Here is a 21,857-nt window from a genome sequence, read left to right as displayed (position 1 = left end):
CCCTTCAACAGATGACTGGATTAAGAAGTTGTGGTCCATATATAAAATGGAATATTACTCAGCTATCAGAAAGAACGAGTTCTCAACATTTGCTGCAACATGGACGGCACTGGAGGAGATAATGCTAAGTGAAATAAGTCAAGCAGAGAAAGACAATTATCATATGATTTCTCTCATCTATGGAACATAAGAACTAGGAAGATCGGTAGGGGAAGAAAGGGATAAAGAAAGGGGGGGTAATCAGAAGGGGGAATGAAGCATGAGAGACTATGGACTATGAGAAACAAACTGAGGGCTTCAGAGGGGAGGGGGGTGGGGGAATGGGATAGACCGGTGATGGGTAATAAGGAGGGCAGGTATTGCATGGTGCACTGGGTGTTATATGCAACTAATGAATCATCGAACTTTACATCAGAAACCAGGGATGTACTGTATGGTGACTAACATAATATAATTTAAAAAATTTTTTTAAATAGATAAATAAATAAATAAATAAATCTTAAAAAAAAAAAAAAAAAAAACTTTAGAAAGATCTTAGAATTTTCATTAGTTACCCCTAACCTAAATTCTACAAATTATTTTCTTTGGTGCCTTATATATTGCTTTGTCTCAAAATGAAGATATAAAACAGAATTAATGTTTGAAAAAGAAATCAGTAAGACGTTCAGAGCTGAGATACCAAGAGCCTAAACAGAGGGACTGGAAATTAAGGACACAGATGAATTACTGGATCTGAGTGACAACGCAAAAGAGAAAGTGACTCGAGTGCCTGTGTGGCTCATTGGTTAAGCCTCTGACTCTTGATTTTGGCTCAGGTCATGATCTCAGGGTTGTGAGATTGAGCCCTCCCTCAGGCTCTGTGCTGATGTGCAGCCTGTTTGGGATTTTCTCTCTCCTGCTCTCTCTGCCACTCTCTCTCTCTCTCAAAAAAAAAAAAAAAAAAAAGTGAGAGAGAGAGAGAGAGAGACAGAAAGAAAGTGACTGAACTTGGGAACTGATTTTCTGTTCAAAAAGAGACCAAAGAGTATCAAAGATTACCCTCAAGATGTGAAATTCAGAGTAAAGGAAGAAAATGGTATGCTTATGGTAGTAAAATGGTTAAAGCTTTTAAAAACAAACAAACAAAAAAACAACTCAAAGGAGAAGCCATTAAGGTCTATAAAGAATACACTGAATTTAAAGGGCACTATAGGACATGAATTAGAAGTGCCATAGGAAAAGGATACACAAAGATATATAAAAGAAAAAGTCCACATAAAAGGATATAAAATGGTTCTTAAACTTCAGTCATGCACAGTAAGAAAAATGGAAGTTAAAACTATTTCAGGATATCATTTTTTACCTTTCAAATACATAAGAATACAAAAGTTTGAAAACAATGGGATGGCCAGGGTATGGGGAAAACAGGCACCTTCTTACACTGCTAGTAGAAATATAAATTGGCACAATTTGGTAATACCTGTCACAATTACAACTGTATATATGTTTTGATCTGGTGTATAAATCTATCTTTATTTAACAAATTCTCCCAAAATTTAGGAGCTTACAACAACACTGACAGACTTACATCTGTCATGGTTATGAGGAGCTCTACTGACCCATTCCCTAGTGAAACTGGTGAATATTATTTTAAAACAATCACTAAAATCTTCTATAATGGTTCTAAGGGCAATTGAAGAAATATATTTTCAACAAAATCTACAAAAATTCAATAAGAAGGGCAACCAGTTATGGAAATCAAAAGGGAAAAAAATTGGGAAACGTGTCACAAGTATCAGGAAATTAAACACACTCCTAAATAAACAATGGGTCAAAGAGGAATTCAAAATAGAAACCAGAAAATACTTTGAGATGAGTGAAAATGAAAACACAAAATATCAAAACATATGAGATGTCACTAAAGCAGTGCTTACAGGAAAATTTATGGCTCTACATACCTATATTAAGGAAGAAGAACGGTTTAAAGTCAATAACCTAATGATCCAACATTAGTGAAAAAATAACAGTTAATTAAATCTAAAGCAAGCAAAAAGGAGGAATAATAAAGATTACAGAAAATAGTAATGAAACAGAACAGAAAAGCAATACAGAAAATTAATGAAACCAAGAACTGTTTTTTTTTTTTAAGATTGATCAATAAAACTGACAAGGTTTACCTAGCTAGGCCACAATAAAGAGAGAAGTCACAAATTATCAGAATCAGAAGTAAAAAAGAAGATAGTGCTACCAACCTAATAAAAATGAAAAGGATTATAAAGGAATGTTATAAAAAATTGTATGCCAGCAAATTAGATAACCTAGAAAAAATAGACAAATTCCTAAAAAAAACACAAATACCAAAAGTGACTCAAGAAAAAAGTAGAAAACCTGAAACAATCTATTCAATTAGCAATAAAAAAATTAACCACAAAGCCCAGGACTGAAGGGGTTTATGGCTGAATTCTATCAAACATTTAAAGAACAACCAATATCAGTTCTTCAACAACTCTTCTGAAAAAATAAAAGAAATGGGAAATACTTCCCAAACCATTTTATAAGGCCCATATTACCCTGATACAAAAAACAAAGATATCATAAGAAAAAAAAAAAGAAAACTACAGACTAATACCTCTTATGAATGAAGACACAAAACTCCTCAACAAAATACTAACAAACCAAATCCAACAACATATCAAAAAAAAAATACATCATAACCACCAAATGGAATTTATCCCAGGAATATAAAGTTACTTTAACATCTGAAAATCAATTAATGTAATACTTTGTGTCAATAGAATTGAAAACAAAAATCACACAATCATCTCAATATACACAGAAAATCCATTTGACAAAATCCAACAACCTTTCATAATAAAAACAAACTATGAATAGATGGGAACTTCCTAAACCTGCTAAAGCACATCTATGAAAACTCCACAGATAACATTATACCTAGTGGTGAAGGACTGGATGCTTTCTCTCTGTGATCAAGAATAAGACAAGGATTAAAAAAAAAAGAAAAAAAAGACAAGGATGTTAGCTCTGGCCTCTTCTGTACAACAACGTACTGGAGTTCTAGCCAGGGCAAGTAGGCAAGAGAAAGAAATAAAACTTTCAAAGTTGAAAGGAAGAAGCAAAACTATCTCTATTTGTAGATAATATGATCTTATAGAAAATCCTAAAGAATCCACTAAAAAAAGAACTAAAATAAAAGAGTTCAGTACGCTTGCAGGTTATGAGATCAATATGCAAAAATCAATGGTAATCTACACAGTTAAACTAACCAATCTGAAAATAAGGTTAAGAAAACAATTTCATCTATAATAGAATCATAAATAATAAAATACTTAGAAAGAAATTTATCCAAAACAGTGCAAAATACAAACTCTGAAAACATTGTTGAAAGAAATTTTAAAAGACTAAATAATTGGAAAAACATCCCATGTTCATGATATAGAAAACTTAACATTGCTAAGATGGCAATATTACCCAAACTGAGCTACAGATTCAATACAATCTCTATCAGAATTCCAGATCACTTCCTTGTAGAAATTGATAAAATGACACTAAAATTCATTTGGAATTACAAGGGACCCAGAAAGCCAAGACAATCTTGAAAACAAAGAACAAAGTAGCAGAACTCACTCCTAACTGATTTCAAGCTTACTACAAAACAATAGCCATCAGGACAGTTTAATACTGGAACAAGAACAGACATATAGATCAATGGAATAGCACTGAGAATTCAGAAATAAACTCATGCATCTCTGGTCAACCTATTTTTAACAAATGCAAAGACCATCCACTGGGAGGAAATAGACTTTTCAACAGGTGCTAGGACAACTGGCTATCCACATGCAAAAGAATGAAGTTGGATCCTTAATTCACACCATTTACAAAACTTAAAACAGATCAAAGATATAAATGCACTATTATCATTGTTTGTGAAGAAGGGAAAGGAACTGCTGGAGACAGGAGTGAGAGGGAGACTCCTCATTGTATATTCTTTAACACTCTTAATTGACTCATATAATCATATGGCCAACATACCTAATCAAAAAATTTTTAAGCTAAAAAAATTGTATATTAAAAAGTCACAAAAAGTTAAAGAATTCCAGTTAATAGAGAACAAAAAAACTATAAAATCACAAGTTTTAACTCTTAATGAAATAATAAATTCAGATAATCAATGAATACTAAAATTAGGTGAAACGTTGATGGAAAAGTAAACACTTGCAGGGCACCAATACATTACTACATCTACTTTCTAGATTACCTGTTGGCCCTAAGGTAAAAATACACTTTATAATGGAGGGATCAGACTGTCATTAATGCGCTTATTAATCACTGATTAATACTATCATTACTGAAATTAGTACAATCAGACAATATGCACTTTCATTTGAGATATGTTATGAAGTACATGGAACAATCTACGAAATATTTGTGCCAAAGAGTTGAAGCTGAATATAATCAAGCTTTAGATATACCTTTCAGTTTATGATAACTAAAGAGCAAAAGTGAAAGTGAAACACAAGGAAGCAATCAAGTGAACCCAGAATACAAGATCTTCTAAAGGACAACTAATAACCATGTTCGTTTAACAAGATGATGTCATTAAATAGAAGAAGAGTACAGACTGTTCTAGACTAAAGAGACATAATCCATTGATCAAAGTTATCACAAAAAGATCTGGATAAGACACTAAGTGCCTTCTTTTTTTTTTTTTTTTACTTTTTTTTTTTACTATGTGCCTTCTGATATGATGTGATAAGAATTATATAATTATACCTAAGAAGATTTTTGCCAAAACATAAGATCTGAATAAGCCTCTAGATCTAATGACAGATTAATGGTAACTATAGGATACAGAATATTACATTCAGAAAAATCCAAAATGTGAGAAACTCTATGGGATAAATGAGCAGATTGATTAATTGATTGATTGATTTTTAAGTTTCAAAGACAGGGCACCTGGATATCTCAGTTGCTTAAGCATCTGACTCTTGATTTCAGCTGAAGTCATGATCTCAGGATCGGGGGATCGAGCCCCCCTTTGGGCTCCTCACTCCTTACTCAGTGGAGAGCCTGCTTAAAATTCGCTCTCCCTTACCCGCCTCAAATAAATAACTAAATAAATCTTTAAAAAATAAATAAAGTTACAGAGAAAGAAGAGAAGGATAAGGAACCTATATATTCAGTGGGTAGGCTATGTTTGGGTCCTCAGAGGAACAAACCAGCATTTTTTTTTTTTTTTTTTTTGGAGAGAGAGAGAAAGAGCATGAGCAGAGATGAGGGGCCAGAGAGAGAGAGAGGGAGAGAATCTAAAGCAGGCTCCACACTCAACACCCCAGAACAAACCAACTTTTTAAAGAAGTATGAGACCAAGGGCGCCTGGGTGGCTCAGTCAGTTAAGTGTCTGACTGTTGATTTCAGCTCAGGTTATGATCTCAGGGTCGTGAGATCGAGCCCTGCATTGCAGCCTGCTTGAGATACTCTCTCTCCCTCTCTCTCTGCCCCTCCACCCTTGCTCGTGCTCTCCCTCGCACCCTGTCTCTCAAAAAACAAAAACAAAAAAGAAAAGAAGAAGAAGTATGAGAACTTTGGAGAAATCTGAAAATTGACTGGATATTTGTATGTGTTCAGGAATAATTATAGAACTCTAACTATGATCCCATGGTTTTATTAAAAAGAGCCCTTATCTTTTAAAGTTAGAGTCAATCTCATTTAAGGACTCAGAATTTGTTAATTTGCCTATTCACTAAAATTCACTGATAAACCTACAATCAATACCCATGGCATTTTTCAATCATTTGCAGGCATGCCCGATGCGGCAAAAAATTTAAGTCGCCCAAACCACATGTTGCCAGCAGAGGTTAAACAAGGCGATGTTCTGTTTCAGTTCTCATACCATAAACAAGTGTTCTTCTCATGGTCTATTTAGGGCCACATTTTTCACAATTTTGCACTTTTTATGGATGGTTTCACTGTTAAAAATGATCACCAAGCATACTGCTGAAGTGCTATCTAGTGTTGCTCAGTACAAGAAAACTGTGATGTGTCTTTTGAAGTAAAGAATGTATTAGACAACTTTTGTTCAATCATGAGTTATAGGGTATCATGAGTTCAACGGTAATGAATCAACAATACAGATTAAATAAGATGTCTTTAAAGAGAAACATACATAAAACAATGTTATATGTTGACCAGTTGACAAAAAGTTGTGACCAAAGGCTCTTAGGAACCTAAACCTTTACCTCCCCACAGCAGTGGTCCAGTGTTGGCTAATTCAATGCTTGCAATGACTTAATAGAACATGGGAGTTCTTTAATATATATATCTCTGCCTTTGCATCTAATTGAAATATTCCATAATAAAAAGTAAAACACATGCACACAAATATATGTACCAGCATACTTCATTTTATTGTGCTTTGCTATATCGTGCTTTGTAGGTACCAAATTTTTCACAAATGGAAGATCTGTCACAATCCTTTGTCAAGAAAGTCTATTGGGGGGCACCTGGGTGGCACAATGGTTAAGCGTCTGCCTTCGGCTCAGGGCGTGATCCTGGCGTTATGGGATCGAGCCCCACATCAGGCTCCTCCACTATGAGCCTGCTTCTTCCTCTCCCACTCCCCCTGCTTGTGTTCCCTCTCTCGCTGGCTGTCTCTATCTCTGTCGAATAAATAAATAAAATCTTAAAAAAAAAAAAAAAAAAGTCTATTGGTACCATTTTTTCCAACAGCATTTGCTCACTTCATGTCTCTATGTCACATTTTGTTAATTCTTGCAACATTTCAAAGTCTTATAATTGTTTTAGGGCATCACTGACCACATGCAAATAAGAAGGCAAACTTAATTGATAAATACGTGTGCTCTGACTACTCCCCTGACTGGCCATTCCCCCATTTCTTTCCCTCTCCTCAGGCCTCCCTATTCCCTGAGACACAACAATATTGAAATTAGGCCAATTAATAACCCTACAGAGGCCACTAGTGTCCAAGTGAAAGGAAAAGTTGTATATCTCTCTTGAAATCAAAAGCCAGAAATAATTAAGCTTAGTGAAAAAGGCATGTCAAAAGCCAAGACTGGCCAAAAGCAAGGCCTCCTGAACCAAACAGTTAGTCAAGTTGTGAATGCAAAGGAGAAGTTCTTGAGGGAATTAAAGTTTCTACGCCAGTGAACACATGAAAGATAAGAAAGCTAAACAGCCTTACTGCTGATATGGAGAGAGTTTTAGTGGTCTGGACAGAAGATCAAACCAGCTGCAACATTCCCTTAAGCCAAAGCCTAATCCAGAGCAAGGCCCTAACTCTCTTCAATTCTGTGAAGCTGAGAGAAGTGAAGAAGCTACCAAAGAAAAATCTCAAGCTGGCAAGTTGATTCATGAAGTTGAAGGAAAGAAATCATCACCATGACTTAAAAATACAAGGTGAAGCAGCAGGTGCTAACGGACAAGATACAGCAAGTTATTCATAAGATCTAGCTAAGAGAATTAATAAAGGTGGCTACATTAAATGACAGATCTTCAATATAGATGAAACGGCCTTCTATTGGAAGAAGATGCAATCTAGGACTTTCATAGCTAGAGAGAAGTCAATGCCTAGCTTCAAAACTTCAAAGCACAGCCTGACTCTATTGTTAGGGGCTAATGCATCTGGTGACTATAAGGTGAAGCCAATGCTCATTTACCATTTTTGAAACGATAGGGCCATTAAGAATTACACTAAATCTACTTTGCCTATGCTCAATGAATGGAATAACAAAGTCTGGATGACAGTACATTTACGACATGGTTTACTGAAAATTTTAAGCCCACTGTTGAGAACTACTGCTCAGAAAAAAAAGATTCCTTTCAAAATGTTACTGCTCACTGACGATCTACCTGGTCACACAAGAGCTCTGATGGGACGTGTTTTAATGCCTGTTAACACAATATCCATTCTGAAGCCCATGGATCAAGGAGTCATTTCAACTCCTAAGTCTTACAATTTAAGAAACAGATTTTGTAAGGCTGTAGCTGCCGTAGATCATGATTTTTCTGATGGATCTGGGCAAAGTCAATTAAAAAGCTTCTGGAAAGGATTCACCATTCCAGATGCCATTAAGAACAGTCATGATTCATGGAAAGAGGTCAGAATATCAACATTACCAAGAGTTTGGAGGAAGTTGATTGCAACCCTCATGGATGACTTTGAGGGATTCGAGACTTTGGTGGAAAAAGTAATGGCAGGTATGGTAGAAACAGCAAGAGAACTGGAATTAGAAGCCAAGTCTGAAGATGTGATTGAACTGCTACAATCTCATAATAAAGCTTCAACAGATTATGAGCTGCTTCTTATGGATGAACAAAGAAAGTGGTTTCTTGAGCATTTCCTGGTGAAGATGCCATGAGATTGTTGAAATGACAACAAAGGATTTAGAATCTTTTGGTTTGAAAGAATTGACTCTGATTTTGAAAGAAATTCTACTACAGGTAAAATGATATCAAACAGCATCACATGCTATAGAGAAATCTCTCAGGAAAGGAAGAGCCAATTGATGAGGCAAACTTCATTGTTGTCTTATTTAAGAAATTGCCAAAGCTACCACAACCTTCAGCAACTACCACTCTGATTGGTCAGCAGCCATCAATATCAAAGCAAGACCCTCCACCAGTGAAAAGATTACAACTCACTGAAAGCTCAGATGATGGTTAGCATTTTTTTTTAGCAATGAAGTTTTTTTGGGGGGAGGGAACCAATATAGTATTTTTTAATTAAGGCATGTACATTGTTTCTTTAGACATAATGCTACTGCGCACTCAAGGCTACAGTATAGTGTAAGCATAATTTTTATAAGCACTGGAAAACCAAAAATTCTGGGGCACCTGGGTGGCTCAGTCAGTTAAGTGTTTGCCTTTGGCTCAGGCCATGATCCCAGGGTCCTAGGATCAAGCCCCGCACTGGGCTCCCTACTCAGTGGGGAGTCTGCTTCTCCCTCTCCCTTTGCCCCTCCCCCCACCACTTATGATCTCTCTCTCTCAAATAAATAAAATCTTAAAAAAAAAAAAAACCAAAAATTTCATTTAACTTGCTTTATTGCAATATTTATTTTATTTCAGTCTGGTACAAAACCCACAACAATGGGTTATGCCTATACACAGACATCCAACAAAAAAACTTATCAGGAAATTATAATATAGTGCCAAAAAGTGAAAAAAAGAGAAGAATTACAGATAAGCATTTTTCCAAAAGGGTACTATTGGTACTTGGAGCAGTACGGTTCTTTAATTAAGTCGGATTAACTACTCATTTCAGTATGTTTAGCCATCCCAGCCTGCACCCACTATGATAGTAGCACACTACTTGACACTAATAATGTAAGCAAAGCTTTATCCTCAAGGCCATTCATCACAGCATCATTAAACAACTTTTTAAATGAAATAATCTTAATGTATAAAAACAAAATACTGATTAAATATAAATGATGTATCAAAATAACAGAATACATTGTAACCACTAAACATGATACTATACTTCTTCTGAAGATGATTAACTTAATGACGATGATATTGACATCCATAAATTACATTGCCTTGAATAAATCCCTAACAGCATGAAAAATAAGAAAGAGGACAAAAGGGACCATAAATATGAGAAACATCTTAAAGAGAGAAGGATGTGCTCACAAACCCAGAGAAGAAAAATCATAATTCAAAACCAAAATGATGCCTACAGTGGAAGAGGAAGCTGCTGTTTCTCAAAAAGGCCCAGAGAAAGGCTCTAAGTACCCAGTTAGCAAATACAGAGAAGAGACGGCAAAAGGGATCAAGAACACTAATAAAGGAACCACTTACCAAAAAGCGGAGTTTCTCACTCACCTGCGGCATTTGCCTACAGCAAATGGCCAAAGACTACTTTCCTCAATCAAAAGAAAATCTTAAATCTTCAGTTTGAAAGGGCCCACCAAAAGCTAAGAAGGTTGGATTTTTAAAAACCCAAATTAATAGGTGATACTGAAAGTTTACAATATTACATATAAAGAGAAAATCCAAACGTTTAAGCAAGCTACCTAGAAAAAATAAGAATCATACTTGAACTGGGATCATACATGCACTTGGGAGCACCTCTGTATGCTAAAAGAAGACACTAGACCTATACTTTCAAAAATCTGAAGGAAACAGAGCTATAGTTTCAAAAATCTAAAGGAAATTATATTGACACAAAATTTCATATTGGACGCCTCAGTTAAAATTCTGATGGGTAGGGACACCTGGGTTGCTCGGTTGGTTGGGTGTCTGCCTTCGGCTCAGGTCATGATCCCAGGGTCCTGGGATCGAGTCCTATGTCAGGCTCACTGCTCCGTGGGGAGCCTGCTTCTCCCTCTTCCTCTGCCTGCTGCTACCCTGCTCATGCTCTCTTTCTCTGTCAGATAAAAAAATAAAATCTTAAAAGAAACATCTTTAAAAATTAAAATAGATAAATAAATAAATAAAATTTCGTATTCAACTAAATTATCAGCCAAGCATAAGGACAAATGAAAGACACCTTCAGGCATGTAAGGAGTCAGAATGTGGAACACTTGTGCATCCTTTCTGAGAAATAATTTTGAAAATATAACCCAATGAAACATAAAAAGAAAGATGTGGGATCCCAGGAACTGTGGAACTAGTCCAAGAGTACAATGAAAAGCAATTCTAGGATGATAGCTATGAATAGGTTTAGAAAAGCAATTGGTCCAAATTCGTACCAGAAGCCAACGGGCTCAGGGAAGAATGTTTTCAGTTATTATAGAAACACAGACATTCTTACTATAAGAAAAAGCAGAAAAGAAGGGCAAATAGAAATTCCAAGGGGAGGGGCGCCTGGGTGGCACAGTGGTTGGGCGTCTGCCTTCGGCTCAGGGCGTGATCCCGGCGTTATGGGATCGAGCCCCACATCAGGCTTCTCCGCGATGAGCCTGCTTCTTCCTCTCCCACTCCCCCTGCTTGTGTTCCCTCTCTCGCTGGCTGTCTCTATCTCTGTCAAATAAATAAATAAAATCTTAAAAAAAAAAAAAAGAAAGAAAGAAAGAAATTCCAAGGGGAAATAATGTTGTCCAGGAAGACCAAGGTATGGATATTAAACAGACTTAAATGTAGCATTATTTGGGTAACTAATGGACTACACAGAAAGACAGTGTATTTGACTTTGATATTGAGAATATTTTTTTTAAAAGACAAAGACTGAATGGTATACCATTCTTCATTTTTCACAGGTCAAAACATACTACATAGTTCTCTAGGAAATAATGTTCACATAATTTTAAAATTATAAATGCCACTTAAACAGGTTTCCAATTTCAAAAGTCAACTCAAATTCCAAAGCCTCTCATAGTATGACCTATGGACAACATCAGAATTATCTGGAAAGCTTATTTTAAAAAGACTTCTGGACCTTATCCAAGAAATCCAGTAGATCAGGGGAAAGTCTCAGAGATCTGCATTTTAATAAATTCGTCAGGTATATCTTGTGCACACTAAAATTTCAAGAATCATAGCTGTAAAGCAATAGTCTCTAAAATTTTCCATTACATACCTTATCAGCAAAAGGCCTTTGAGTATCCACCCCCAAATATATGTGCAGTTATTTACAAATTGTATATATTTACTTTTATATGCATATTATGTACACTGAAAAATAGAAATCTCAAAGGATAAAACAAATGACCCAATAATATTTTAATATTTGATTCTGTCTTGACCAAGAAGAAAGTGAAAATTAAAGAGAATTTTGGCGAGTTTAAAAAAAATACCAAAGTAATCAAAACCACAATGAGATACCACCTCACACCAGTCAGAATGGCTAAAATTAACAAGTCAGGAAACAACAAATGTTAGCGAGGATGCAGAGAAAGGGGAACCCCTTTGCAATGTTGGTGGGAATGCAAACTGGTGCAGTCACTCTGGAAAACAGTATGGAGGTTCCTCAAAAAGTTGAAAATAGAGCTACCCTATGACCCAGCAATTGCACTATTAGGTATCTACCCCAAAGATACAAATGTAGTGATCTGAAGGGGCACCTGCACCCCAATGTTTACAGCAGCAATGTCCACAATAGCCAAACTATAGAAAGAGCTCATATGTCCATCGACAGATGAATGGATAAAGAAGATGTGGTATATATAAGTAGAACATTACTCAACCATCAAAAAGAATGAAATCTTGCCATTTACAACGATGTGGATGGAACTAGAAGGTATTGCACTAAGTGAAATAAGTCAATCAGAGAAGACAATTATCATATCATCTCACTCATATGTGGAATTTAAGAAACAAAACAGAGGATCATAGGGGAAGAGAGGAAAAAATAAAACAAGACAAAACCAGAGAGGAAGACAAACTATAGAGACTCTTAATCATAGGAAATAAACTGAGGGTTGCTGGAGGGGAGAGGGGGGAATGGGGTAACTGAGTGATGGACATTAAGGAGGGCATGTGATGTAATGAACGCTGGGTATTATATAAGACTTGTGAATCACTGACCTCTACCTCTGAAGCCAATAATACATTACATGTTACTTAACAGAATTTAAATTTAAAATAAATAAATAAATAAATAAATAAATAAATAAATAAATAAATAAAAATTAGAAAATTGGAAAATATATACAAATAAAATGAGAGGAGGCTAACAAAAGAATCACAGAAATGACTACTGAATTCCCAAAAATATATCTTCTAGGTTTATTCAGCTAGAAAACAGTGGGATTGAGAGTGATCACATTTCATCTCAAGGATGATTGAGGAAATAACAAGGGTACTGCAACAAAAGGCTAATTCTGATTATCAAAAAGGAAAAACTGATTGATGAAGTGAACACATAAGCAACATGAAGAGAAAGTGATTACACTAAGAGTTCACGATAACCAAGGATGATTAAACTATACATAGGTATGTATCACAGATTTTAAAAAGTTAATTCCAGAGAACACTGGAATGATCCTAGGGCTAGACACACCAAAGGTGAATAAAGTTCAAGTTATCAAAAAAATGACATTCAGATTATATAATCATGATTCCAATAAAGAAAAAGAAAAAGGCATCTATATTCTTAACTTCTCATTTAGCCAATGTACTGAAATCCATTTAATAGGAAACCAAGTGTTTTAATTGGTATGCTAAGCATCATGGGACTACTGTATTCCAAACATTTGGTAAAGAGTACCCAGCATCACTCCACTGTTTCTAATGACCAAGGAGAAGCCCAGTAGTCTATAGTTAAATGAATGGGCATCCCCTACAATGTAATACAGACTGCTAAGTGAAATCCCTCTGCCTATTCCAGAACACTTACTCTATTCTGGCAAGGTCATCTCAGGCCTTGAAGTATACACCGCAGGGGCACCTGGGTGGCTCAGTCGGTTATGCGTCTGCCTTCTGCTCCGGTCATGATCTCAGGGTCTTGGATTGAGCCCTGTGTCCGGCCCCCTGCTCAGCAGGGAATCTGCTTCTCCCTCCTTCTCTGACCCTCCTCCCCACTTGTGCGCTCGCTCACTCGCTCACTTTCTCTCTGTCTCAAATAAATGAATGAATGAATGAATGAATGAATGAATGAATGAATGAATGAAGTACACGCTACAGTTACTTCAGGGGAAAAGTGAGCCAAGTCTAGAAAGGATCATGTCTAGAAAGGTGTCAAGAGAGGCAGTTTCAGAGTAAAAAGCCAAATAACAGGTACCTCTCCAATTTTTAAAGTTGAGCTGTAATAGCTCCACACACACAAATACACGGACACATAGATGCAGACAGACAACACACAGAGACACACATAGTGTCTAAGTCACAGTTTGATCTCTTACCCGCCAACTTCCCAAATACGTCAGAAAAGGAGGAGATATGGCCTATTTGTATTTGGTGAATTGGCACCCCTTGAAATAAGTCCAGTAATTATAACATCATGTTCCACATTCATTTGGAAATCAAATATCTTTAGGGGCTTAATGCCAAGTTTTAATTTTAATAATAAAGAAAGAGAAATTCAACAAACCAAATACTCATGGGAAAAATAACTTGGGAGCTCACCTTTCCACAACCAAACTGACTGCTTGTGTGAGATCTGGGTTTGTCACCTGGAGACGTTTCCACAAAGACCATACAAATTCTTTATCAGCCTTAAAGAAACAAAAGACATTTTTAATGCATTGCTTTGTAGCTAAGTCAGAGAAGGCACTACATTAAATTAAAAAAATGAAAAAAAAATTACTTGCTCCCTAGTTCTATAACTAGAAAAAAAATTCTTGTAAAGTATTAACAGGAAAGCTTTAAACAGTTCTTACACTGGTACTCCACATTCACTTCTACTCTTTCTACTACACACACATTAGGGTTGAAAATGTTGGAATGCTGAATATCATGGTAAATTTGTTCTAAAAGAGAACTGTTCTCTATTTACCACTCCATTTGTCAGCTCCCCTTTTCAGCAAAATTCCTTGGAAGAGTTGCCTATAATCGTGGTCTTCACTTCCTCACCTCCATTCACTCTATTACTTCCTCCAGTCAGATGTCCCTCCCCACCAGGATGTTAAACTCCTTTTTCAAGGTCCTCTATGTAGCCAAATCCCATAGACAATGGACAGTTTTCGTCCTTAATGCCTAGGTCAGTTGTTATGACAACTGTAGCTGAGAGTTAGGAGTCACTTGGGCGGAAGTTTTTTAAAAAATAGTGTAGATCTAGAGATTCTGACTTAATTGGTTTCAGATAAGGTTCAAGCGCCAGTATTTTTTTAAAGTTCCTCAGGTCATTCTGTGCACTCCAGGTTGAGCACCGTTGCTCTAGGGGACCTCATTCAGTCCCTCAGTTTTATGTATCAGCTATACACTGAGGACTTCCAACATTTCCATCCTTAGTGGTTTTCTCCACCCCTAGGTACAGACTCCAATCTCCAACTGCCTACTCAATAATTCCACTTGAATACCTAACAGCTATCTCAAATTTAACTTATCCAAAAATATTCTTTATTTCCTACTCTTTCACAAACCCACTCCTCTGCAGCTCAGAAAATGACACCACTATCCAGTCATTGTTCAAAGGCCTAACACCTGTAAGTCAATTCTGTTCTCTTTTCCTCACACTTTATCTCATTCTAACCACTTCTCACCACCTCCACCATCATCCTCCTAGTCCAAATCACCCCTTCTCTTGCGTAGCCATCCGTGATGGTCCCCTAGCCTCCTTATAGCTCAAAATCCTCCAGTGGATTCCCATCAGATTAGGAAAATAATCCAAACTCTGTAACAAGGCCACAAGACACATTATCTGACCCCTACACACCTCTCCAACCTCATCTGTCATTCTCTCCATTCATTATACACGCTGGTTTTCTTGTTCTGCTTGTACCAGGGCCTTTGCACATGTACCATCCACCTGATTTTCATTTAGATTATTTCCTCACTTCATTCAGGTCTTTGCTTAAATATCACCTCAAGAGAAATCTTCCCTGACTACTGTATTTATAGCCACCCAAACCCATAAGTCTCTGATAACTTTTCCTTAATTTTTTTTTCCCAGCACGTTCCATTTCATACTATATTTGGTTTGATGGTTTTACTTGTGTGACAGATATTTCTATTTGTGTCTGTGTCCATCATCCATTCTCTCCTTCCTGTTAGTAACAGAAACCATTTGGCTTTTTTCTGCCCAATTAAAAGCCTGGCCCCTCTTACCTATGGGATGAGACTAAGTTCTGCCAATGAAATATAAAGGTTATTGTTGGAAATATTAAAATTAGACTTCTGTCTACCAAATGTGTTACAAATATTTTTTCCTAGTATGTGGTTGCTTATTTAACTTTATTTATGATACAGTGTTTTTGGAAAAGAGTAATTATTAATTTATATATTCATATTTATCCATCTTCTCCATTATGGCTTATGGATTTTATGTACCAATTTTTCTAATTGGACTTCTCTACTCAGAGATTAGAAATATATCTACCTATACTTTCTTCTAAAATTTTTATGTTTTCATTTTTTAATGCTCAAATCTTTGATCTACTTTGTTTATGTATTTTTTTCAAAAGACTTTTGACAGCCTGAGTACTATAGACTACAACCTTACCTAAACATTCCTATATATCATGCTTTACTTTATTCCCTTAGAAGCAAGAATTTAGAATTTGGGTATTAAAATGATTCAAGTTAAGAACAAGAAATGTCACTATATAATTCGTATGTCATAACCTGCCTGGAAGGTAGTAAAGGTAAGAAAGAATAAGCTATGCAATATAATGTGCTCTAATATCTCTACTTTAAAAAGGCATGTTGAGGAAATTATAAAATCACTTGAAACCAATATTATCTATAAATTTATCTTACAGCTCACTTCAAAACAAAATAGCAAAGATTTACATATATTTTCACCCAACTTTTCTACCTAAAATACTAAGAAAGGTTAGCATTAAGTAAAAATGTAAGAGTAGGTTTTCATCATTTATAAAATGAGTTACTTCCACTTAACTAAGACTTAGTAACAAAGGACTCAGCCCCAGAACAGTGAAAGAGATATAGCAAGAAATCCAAAAAAATCTGATGAAAAAAATCTTTACATCGCAAAGTTTATTAAACTCAGCCTACAAAAGAGTTGACTAAATGCCTGGCAATCTGAGTCTAAATTATCTTAGTAATGGGTTGGCCTTGACTTTCACTAATCAGCTGGCATGGAAATACGTATCAACTTTGCAGACACAGACATCCAAAACTATCTCTTTCACTGGGTACGTACTTTCCCAGCACTTAGTTTAGTGTCTGGCAACATAATAGACCCTCAATTGACCTCTACGGGAGGAATGAATTCGACAAACATATGAAAACTATTTCCTGCATTTAAATAAATAATTTGCCTATCAGAACCCAGGGAAAACAATGGAATGAGTTTAATTACACAGTATGGCACAAAGTAGACTCTCAACAAATTATTATTATGACAAATAACTGCACAAAATGATTCACATACCAAAATACAACCACTAACACCGGTGAGGATTCTAATTATACAGTAGGTTTTCAAAATTTTTTTTCTTTATGAATGACAGGGTACGTTTTCAACATACCTAAATATCTAACAAAAAATATAACTAGTCATATAATCTTAATTCCAACATCACATGCTTCATTAAACTTAGTTTCATCACTGAAGTTGGAGTAATAAACATACATTTATTTATTTATTTATTTATTTATTTATTTATTTATTTATTTTTAAAGTAAACTCTACATCCAATGCAGGGTTTGAACACGAGCTGGAGATCAAGAGTCACACGCTCTACCAACTGATCCAGACAGGTATCAATGTATCTTTCATTTAAATGCCCTAAATAATTTTTAACCTGAAATTGGATTATAGGTTTAGTGAATATTTTTGGTTGCTACTGAAAAAAGGAACTAAGCTTTGAGATATATGTACGTCACACACCAATATATATGTGTACGTATATACGTGTATACGTATTACACATATATAGCATTACTTCTTCTCTTCTGGTATTCTACAGGTTGTGATAAATGTGCACATACACATACTTGTAATATCCTGAACTGCAAATAGAACACATTCTTGAAATTCATAATCAACATTAAGACTATGGTGAAGTTGGGTTCTAAATCAATGAATGAGGCATAAATGTCATGAACTTAAAATTGTCCTTTGAAACACCCTTGAAATTTCATTAGGAAAAGCTACATTGGGAAGCCAATGTCTTATCCTCAGTAGGTCCAATACAGACAGCTTTCTCTCCACATTAAAGTTAATCATGTTTTCTTCAACTAAGCATTATGTGCATGTTGCTTGCTAGTATGGAGCCATATGAAAAAAAAAAAACTTTAATATTACAATCACAAAGAGTTGGATGAGAAACTCTTGGAACTAAGACTGTTTTCTTTTATATGCTTATTCTGAGTAATTCCAATGGGGTGGAATGGTACACGGACCCACTCAAACTTTTTTTTCTCCACCAAGTACATATAATTGAATTCCTGTAAACTAAACATGGAAAAAAAAAATAACAACTAACCTGTATGGAGCTACTATTTATGACCAGAGACTAATTTGCAGGATTCTTTTTCCCCAAACTGTACATTTGACCCATTACTGTGTCAAATTAATTTAGATCTGAGCACTATTTTTTTTTAAAGCAGAATTTTAAAGAAAAATCAGAGTCCATGACGAACATTAGGGTAAACATTCTTTCTGAAATTCTAGGTATGTGTATGTGTGTATACTCACTAGGTTAAGATGAAAATGAATTTATTTTGGGTTGCAATTTTTGAAGGTTTGAAAAACAGGGTAATACTATGTTTTTGGGTAATGTGATTTCTAGTGAGTAAGTAAGTAGAAGAACAAAATAAAAAAGGTCTAAAAGTGAATGTTTAGTTATGTAAATGCTTTTTTTATAAAACAATTGGGAGTTCAATTATTATTTCTCCAAGTTTCCCCAAGAGCAGGAGTGTGGTTTGACCACAGTTTCGAATGGGATACTGCCAATCTCATCTCACATTACTGGAATGCCTATGATCATCTAACAATGTCAACATTACAAAAATCTCAAGAACCATCATTCTAGCCTAATTATGACCATCTCTATTCTTACATTTGCCTAGAGGACTTTAATCATCTTCCTAGTCCATATATTTCCAAGGTCACAAGGGCCAACACCATATTTGAAGCTGCGCTTTTCAAGAACTAGGGGATCAGTGGGCTGTTTCCAACAGAGTGATTTCCTTAATCAAGTCAGTTATAAAAAGTAAGTATCTCAGCTCCTTAGCCAGCTATAACTATGCGATATACACAGAAAGGAAAAGGGGAGAGTATAGAAAGTATGGGCAAAGAGCATCTGAGTCACTTGTCAAAGTAACAAAAGCCTTTATCATGGGTTAACATCTTTATCCAAGGGTGAGGTGTGTAGACGACAAAATGCTTTAGTTCACTGGTGTCTCCTATTTGTTTCTTCGCTCCTTATCCAGTGGAGACCAGAAAATGCGCAAATGAGAAAGAAGCAGTGACATTATATTTCCCCAACCTGTTTAAGCAAATGCATATTCAACTTCAACAAAATTGTCCTGTTTTTACAGCCTTGACTCAATCAGCAAAAACCTACAAAAGGGGCAAAAGAATCCAATAGAACAAACTATGAGAGAGAATTAATTTCATGAATTTTTACTAATCTAAACTGACGATACTGTTCATTAAATTTATCTTGGTTGTTAGCAGTTCCTAACTGATTCTATCTTAATTACTCTTGAAGACAGAGTGATCAAAAGATTTATTGTTGAGTAATCCCCAACATTTATATCGCCCAACCCTATCTAAAGGTTCTGGTAAAATCAGATAAGAGATGGTGGTAAGGATGCAAAACTAAAATAATATCTCTTTGAACACTGAGTGCAGTCAAGCCATCTTTAATAACTCTACAAATAACAGGCAAGTAAATTAACATAATTGATTTACTAAATGCTTTTCACTGGCAAGATGACATGACAATGAAATTTCTCTCTCAAAGATATACAGAATTCGTAGAGCTGGTTAATAAGCAGTAAGCATCATCTATTACGTGTTAAAGTTCCCGGCCTAAGACTCCCTAAAAATCTGTGTTTACCACTTAAGTTTAACATAAGTTTACTTAAGAACAAGTGTGGGTTTGAAAATTTTAAAAAGGCTCCTACATCGATGGATTTTATTTTAATAGACGTGTTTCAACTTTCCTGTTCAACATATCAACTCGTGGACTGCACTCAACTCCTCTCCAAGTACCACTTAACAGTCAACACAGGGAACTTGGACTTTTGAGGAAGGGAGGGCGGTGCGACTGCACGTTTTGGTGGTATCCAAGTGAAGAAAACCAAACCCAGGGCGCCGAGACGAACCCCGCCCGGCCTGTCCGGAGAGGGGCGGCAGCCGAGCCCCAGGTCGGGGAGCCTGGCGCTGCCGCGTCCCCTCAGTACCCAGCAGAGGGCCGGGCTGGGTGCGGAAGCCGGGAGGGAGCGCCGCCGGGCGGAGATGGGTGGGTCCCGAACCCGCGCAGCGACGCAGCCTAGACAGAGGGAGAGGGGCGCGCCTCCCCACCGGCCCCGGCCCCGCTGTGTAGGGGAAAGGCCGGCGGCCCCCTCGATACCTGACACAGGGCCAGCTCCTCCTTTAGGCTGCTCAGCTCTTCCTCCAGCAGCTGCGTCCGGGTCACCATCGCCTCCTCTACCGAGATGCCCTCTAGCCGCTTGGACCCCTTGGGCGAGCTGAGGAGGGGAGCCTGAGCCGGAGCTGCCCCCCCTGGCCCTCGCCGGCCCCCTGACCCTTCTTCGCCCCGCCAGCATATATCGTTTTTGTCCACGACGCCCTCCCGCACTGCGCTCGCAAGACCCGAGGACTCGCTGCGCACTGCGTGTACCACAGTTCCCCGCCCAACACGTGGGGACCAGGGGCCCAACTGTCGCGCTGGGGGCGGAGGGAGCGGTGAGGCCGGCGAGCGCGCCGCCATGGCCGCGGCTGGTAACGGGTCAAGTTCCCTGTTGGAAACTCCACCTCCCCATCCCCATCCTGGGGAGCCCGAAGCTCCGAGCCGCGCATGCGCAAGCCTTTTCCCGCCTTGGCGCGCGGGGTCTCGCGCTCGCGGATCCTGGCCGGCTTTTCGCGGGACGCGCGCCCGGCGCCAGAGCTAGACTGCGCGCGCGCCGTGGCCCAAGGGGTTGGGCCTGTCCCTCGGCGCGAGCCGCCCGGATAGGCGCTGCCCCAGTCTTTGGTTCCCAAAGCCACGCCTTCCCGCCCACCTAAAACCCTACCCGCCACTTAGCGCCTAGCTTACATCCCACCTCTTAAAGTCTTCCTTGACAAGCCCCTAGCCCCAAATGATCCTTAACTGTGAATTCCTCCGCCTTCAAGGTCCCTGCCAACTCGTTTGTCACGTTTCATTGACCGCCCTGGAGTGTTAGTTACACGGCTAATCTCTCCAGCGCTGTTGTAAGCTCCTTGAGGATCAGGGAATAAGTTTTACGCTTAAGTGTTTTCTTCACACCCTTTAGCAAAACTGCTTTAGGTACAGCTGACATCCAGCTCGCTGACTGATGTCAGGGAGATGTGGAAAGCCTTTTGTGGAGCTGGGACTATCAGGCGGATTTCCCATTTGAATTTTGATCCTTTGCGCACCCTTTGTCTTTTGTTTTGCAAAAGTCATGATTTCCTTTGAGTTTTTATGGCAGCTTCTTTATGCAATTGGCTGAATATCAGAGCGAGTGTGTCCCACATGGCCCCACAGTTTGGGTCCTTCGACCAATCTGAAATCAGTAATTCTGAGCTTGGTTGAAGAAACAAGAACAGCTTTCTTTCTTGCGGCTCATCCTCTCCCTCCCTCCCTTTCCGTCTCCCTTTTTCCTTCCTTCCTTCCTTCCTTCCTTCCTTCCTTCCTTCCTTCCTTCTTTCTTTATAAACTTAGAATAGGCAATAACCATCTTTCTCTTTGCCATGATAACACGTCCTACTCGTGATGATTTTAGTAAAGGGATCCATGTTGAGCTAGCACTGGAGTTCTACCCAAAGCTAGATTGCTCTCTTCTGCAGAAAGGGTTCCAGAATACAGAGAGCTGAGGTGGGGGAAAGGAGGACTGTGGGAGTAGGCAGGTGACCACTTTAACTGATGTCCTCTTCATTTAATCAAAATTACTGCTTTGTGCCAGAATTTAGTCAGCACATCCAAAGACATCCTCCCAATTAGAATCTTGCTAAGGCAGGATGAGTGGGCTTCCTTCCCACCAAAGGTAAACACCTCACAAAATTTATAAAAGGATTACGTTAGAAAAAGTACACAAAAGCCTGTCTTAGAAGTAACTCCCATCCTGAACATTTACTATATGCTGGGTCCAGCATTGAATAC

The 21,857-nt window shown here is 37.6% G+C and overlaps 1 protein-coding gene across 3 annotated transcripts in view; it reads right to left on the bottom strand.

The window, feature by feature from the left end:
- CNTLN (centlein) overlaps positions 1-20,588 on the bottom strand; it is a 285,688-nt gene extending 265,100 nt beyond the window's left edge. For 2 of the 3 annotated variants that reach the window (XM_040631460.1, XM_040631461.1), the window contains exons 1-2: positions 20,109-20,587; positions 14,026-14,114 (exon numbers count right to left, since the gene is read on the bottom strand). In XM_040631460.1, the coding sequence (XP_040487394.1) occupies positions 14,026-14,114; positions 20,109-20,468 (449 nt within the window). In that variant the 5' untranslated portion in view covers positions 20,469-20,587. Of the gene's footprint in view, positions 1-14,025; positions 14,115-20,108 lie in introns of all 3 variants that reach the window. The other variant, XM_040631462.1, reaches the window with a different exon arrangement.
- Between the last annotated feature and the right edge of the window lie 1,269 nt (positions 20,589-21,857).

This window comes from Ursus maritimus, unplaced genomic scaffold, assembly GCF_017311325.1.
Source record: "Ursus maritimus isolate PB19 unplaced genomic scaffold, ASM1731132v1 scaffold_17, whole genome shotgun sequence".
Taxonomy (NCBI): domain Eukaryota; kingdom Metazoa; phylum Chordata; class Mammalia; order Carnivora; family Ursidae; genus Ursus; species Ursus maritimus.
Note: the sequence above shows the minus strand (reverse complement) of the source record. Positions and strands in the feature narration are given on the sequence as shown.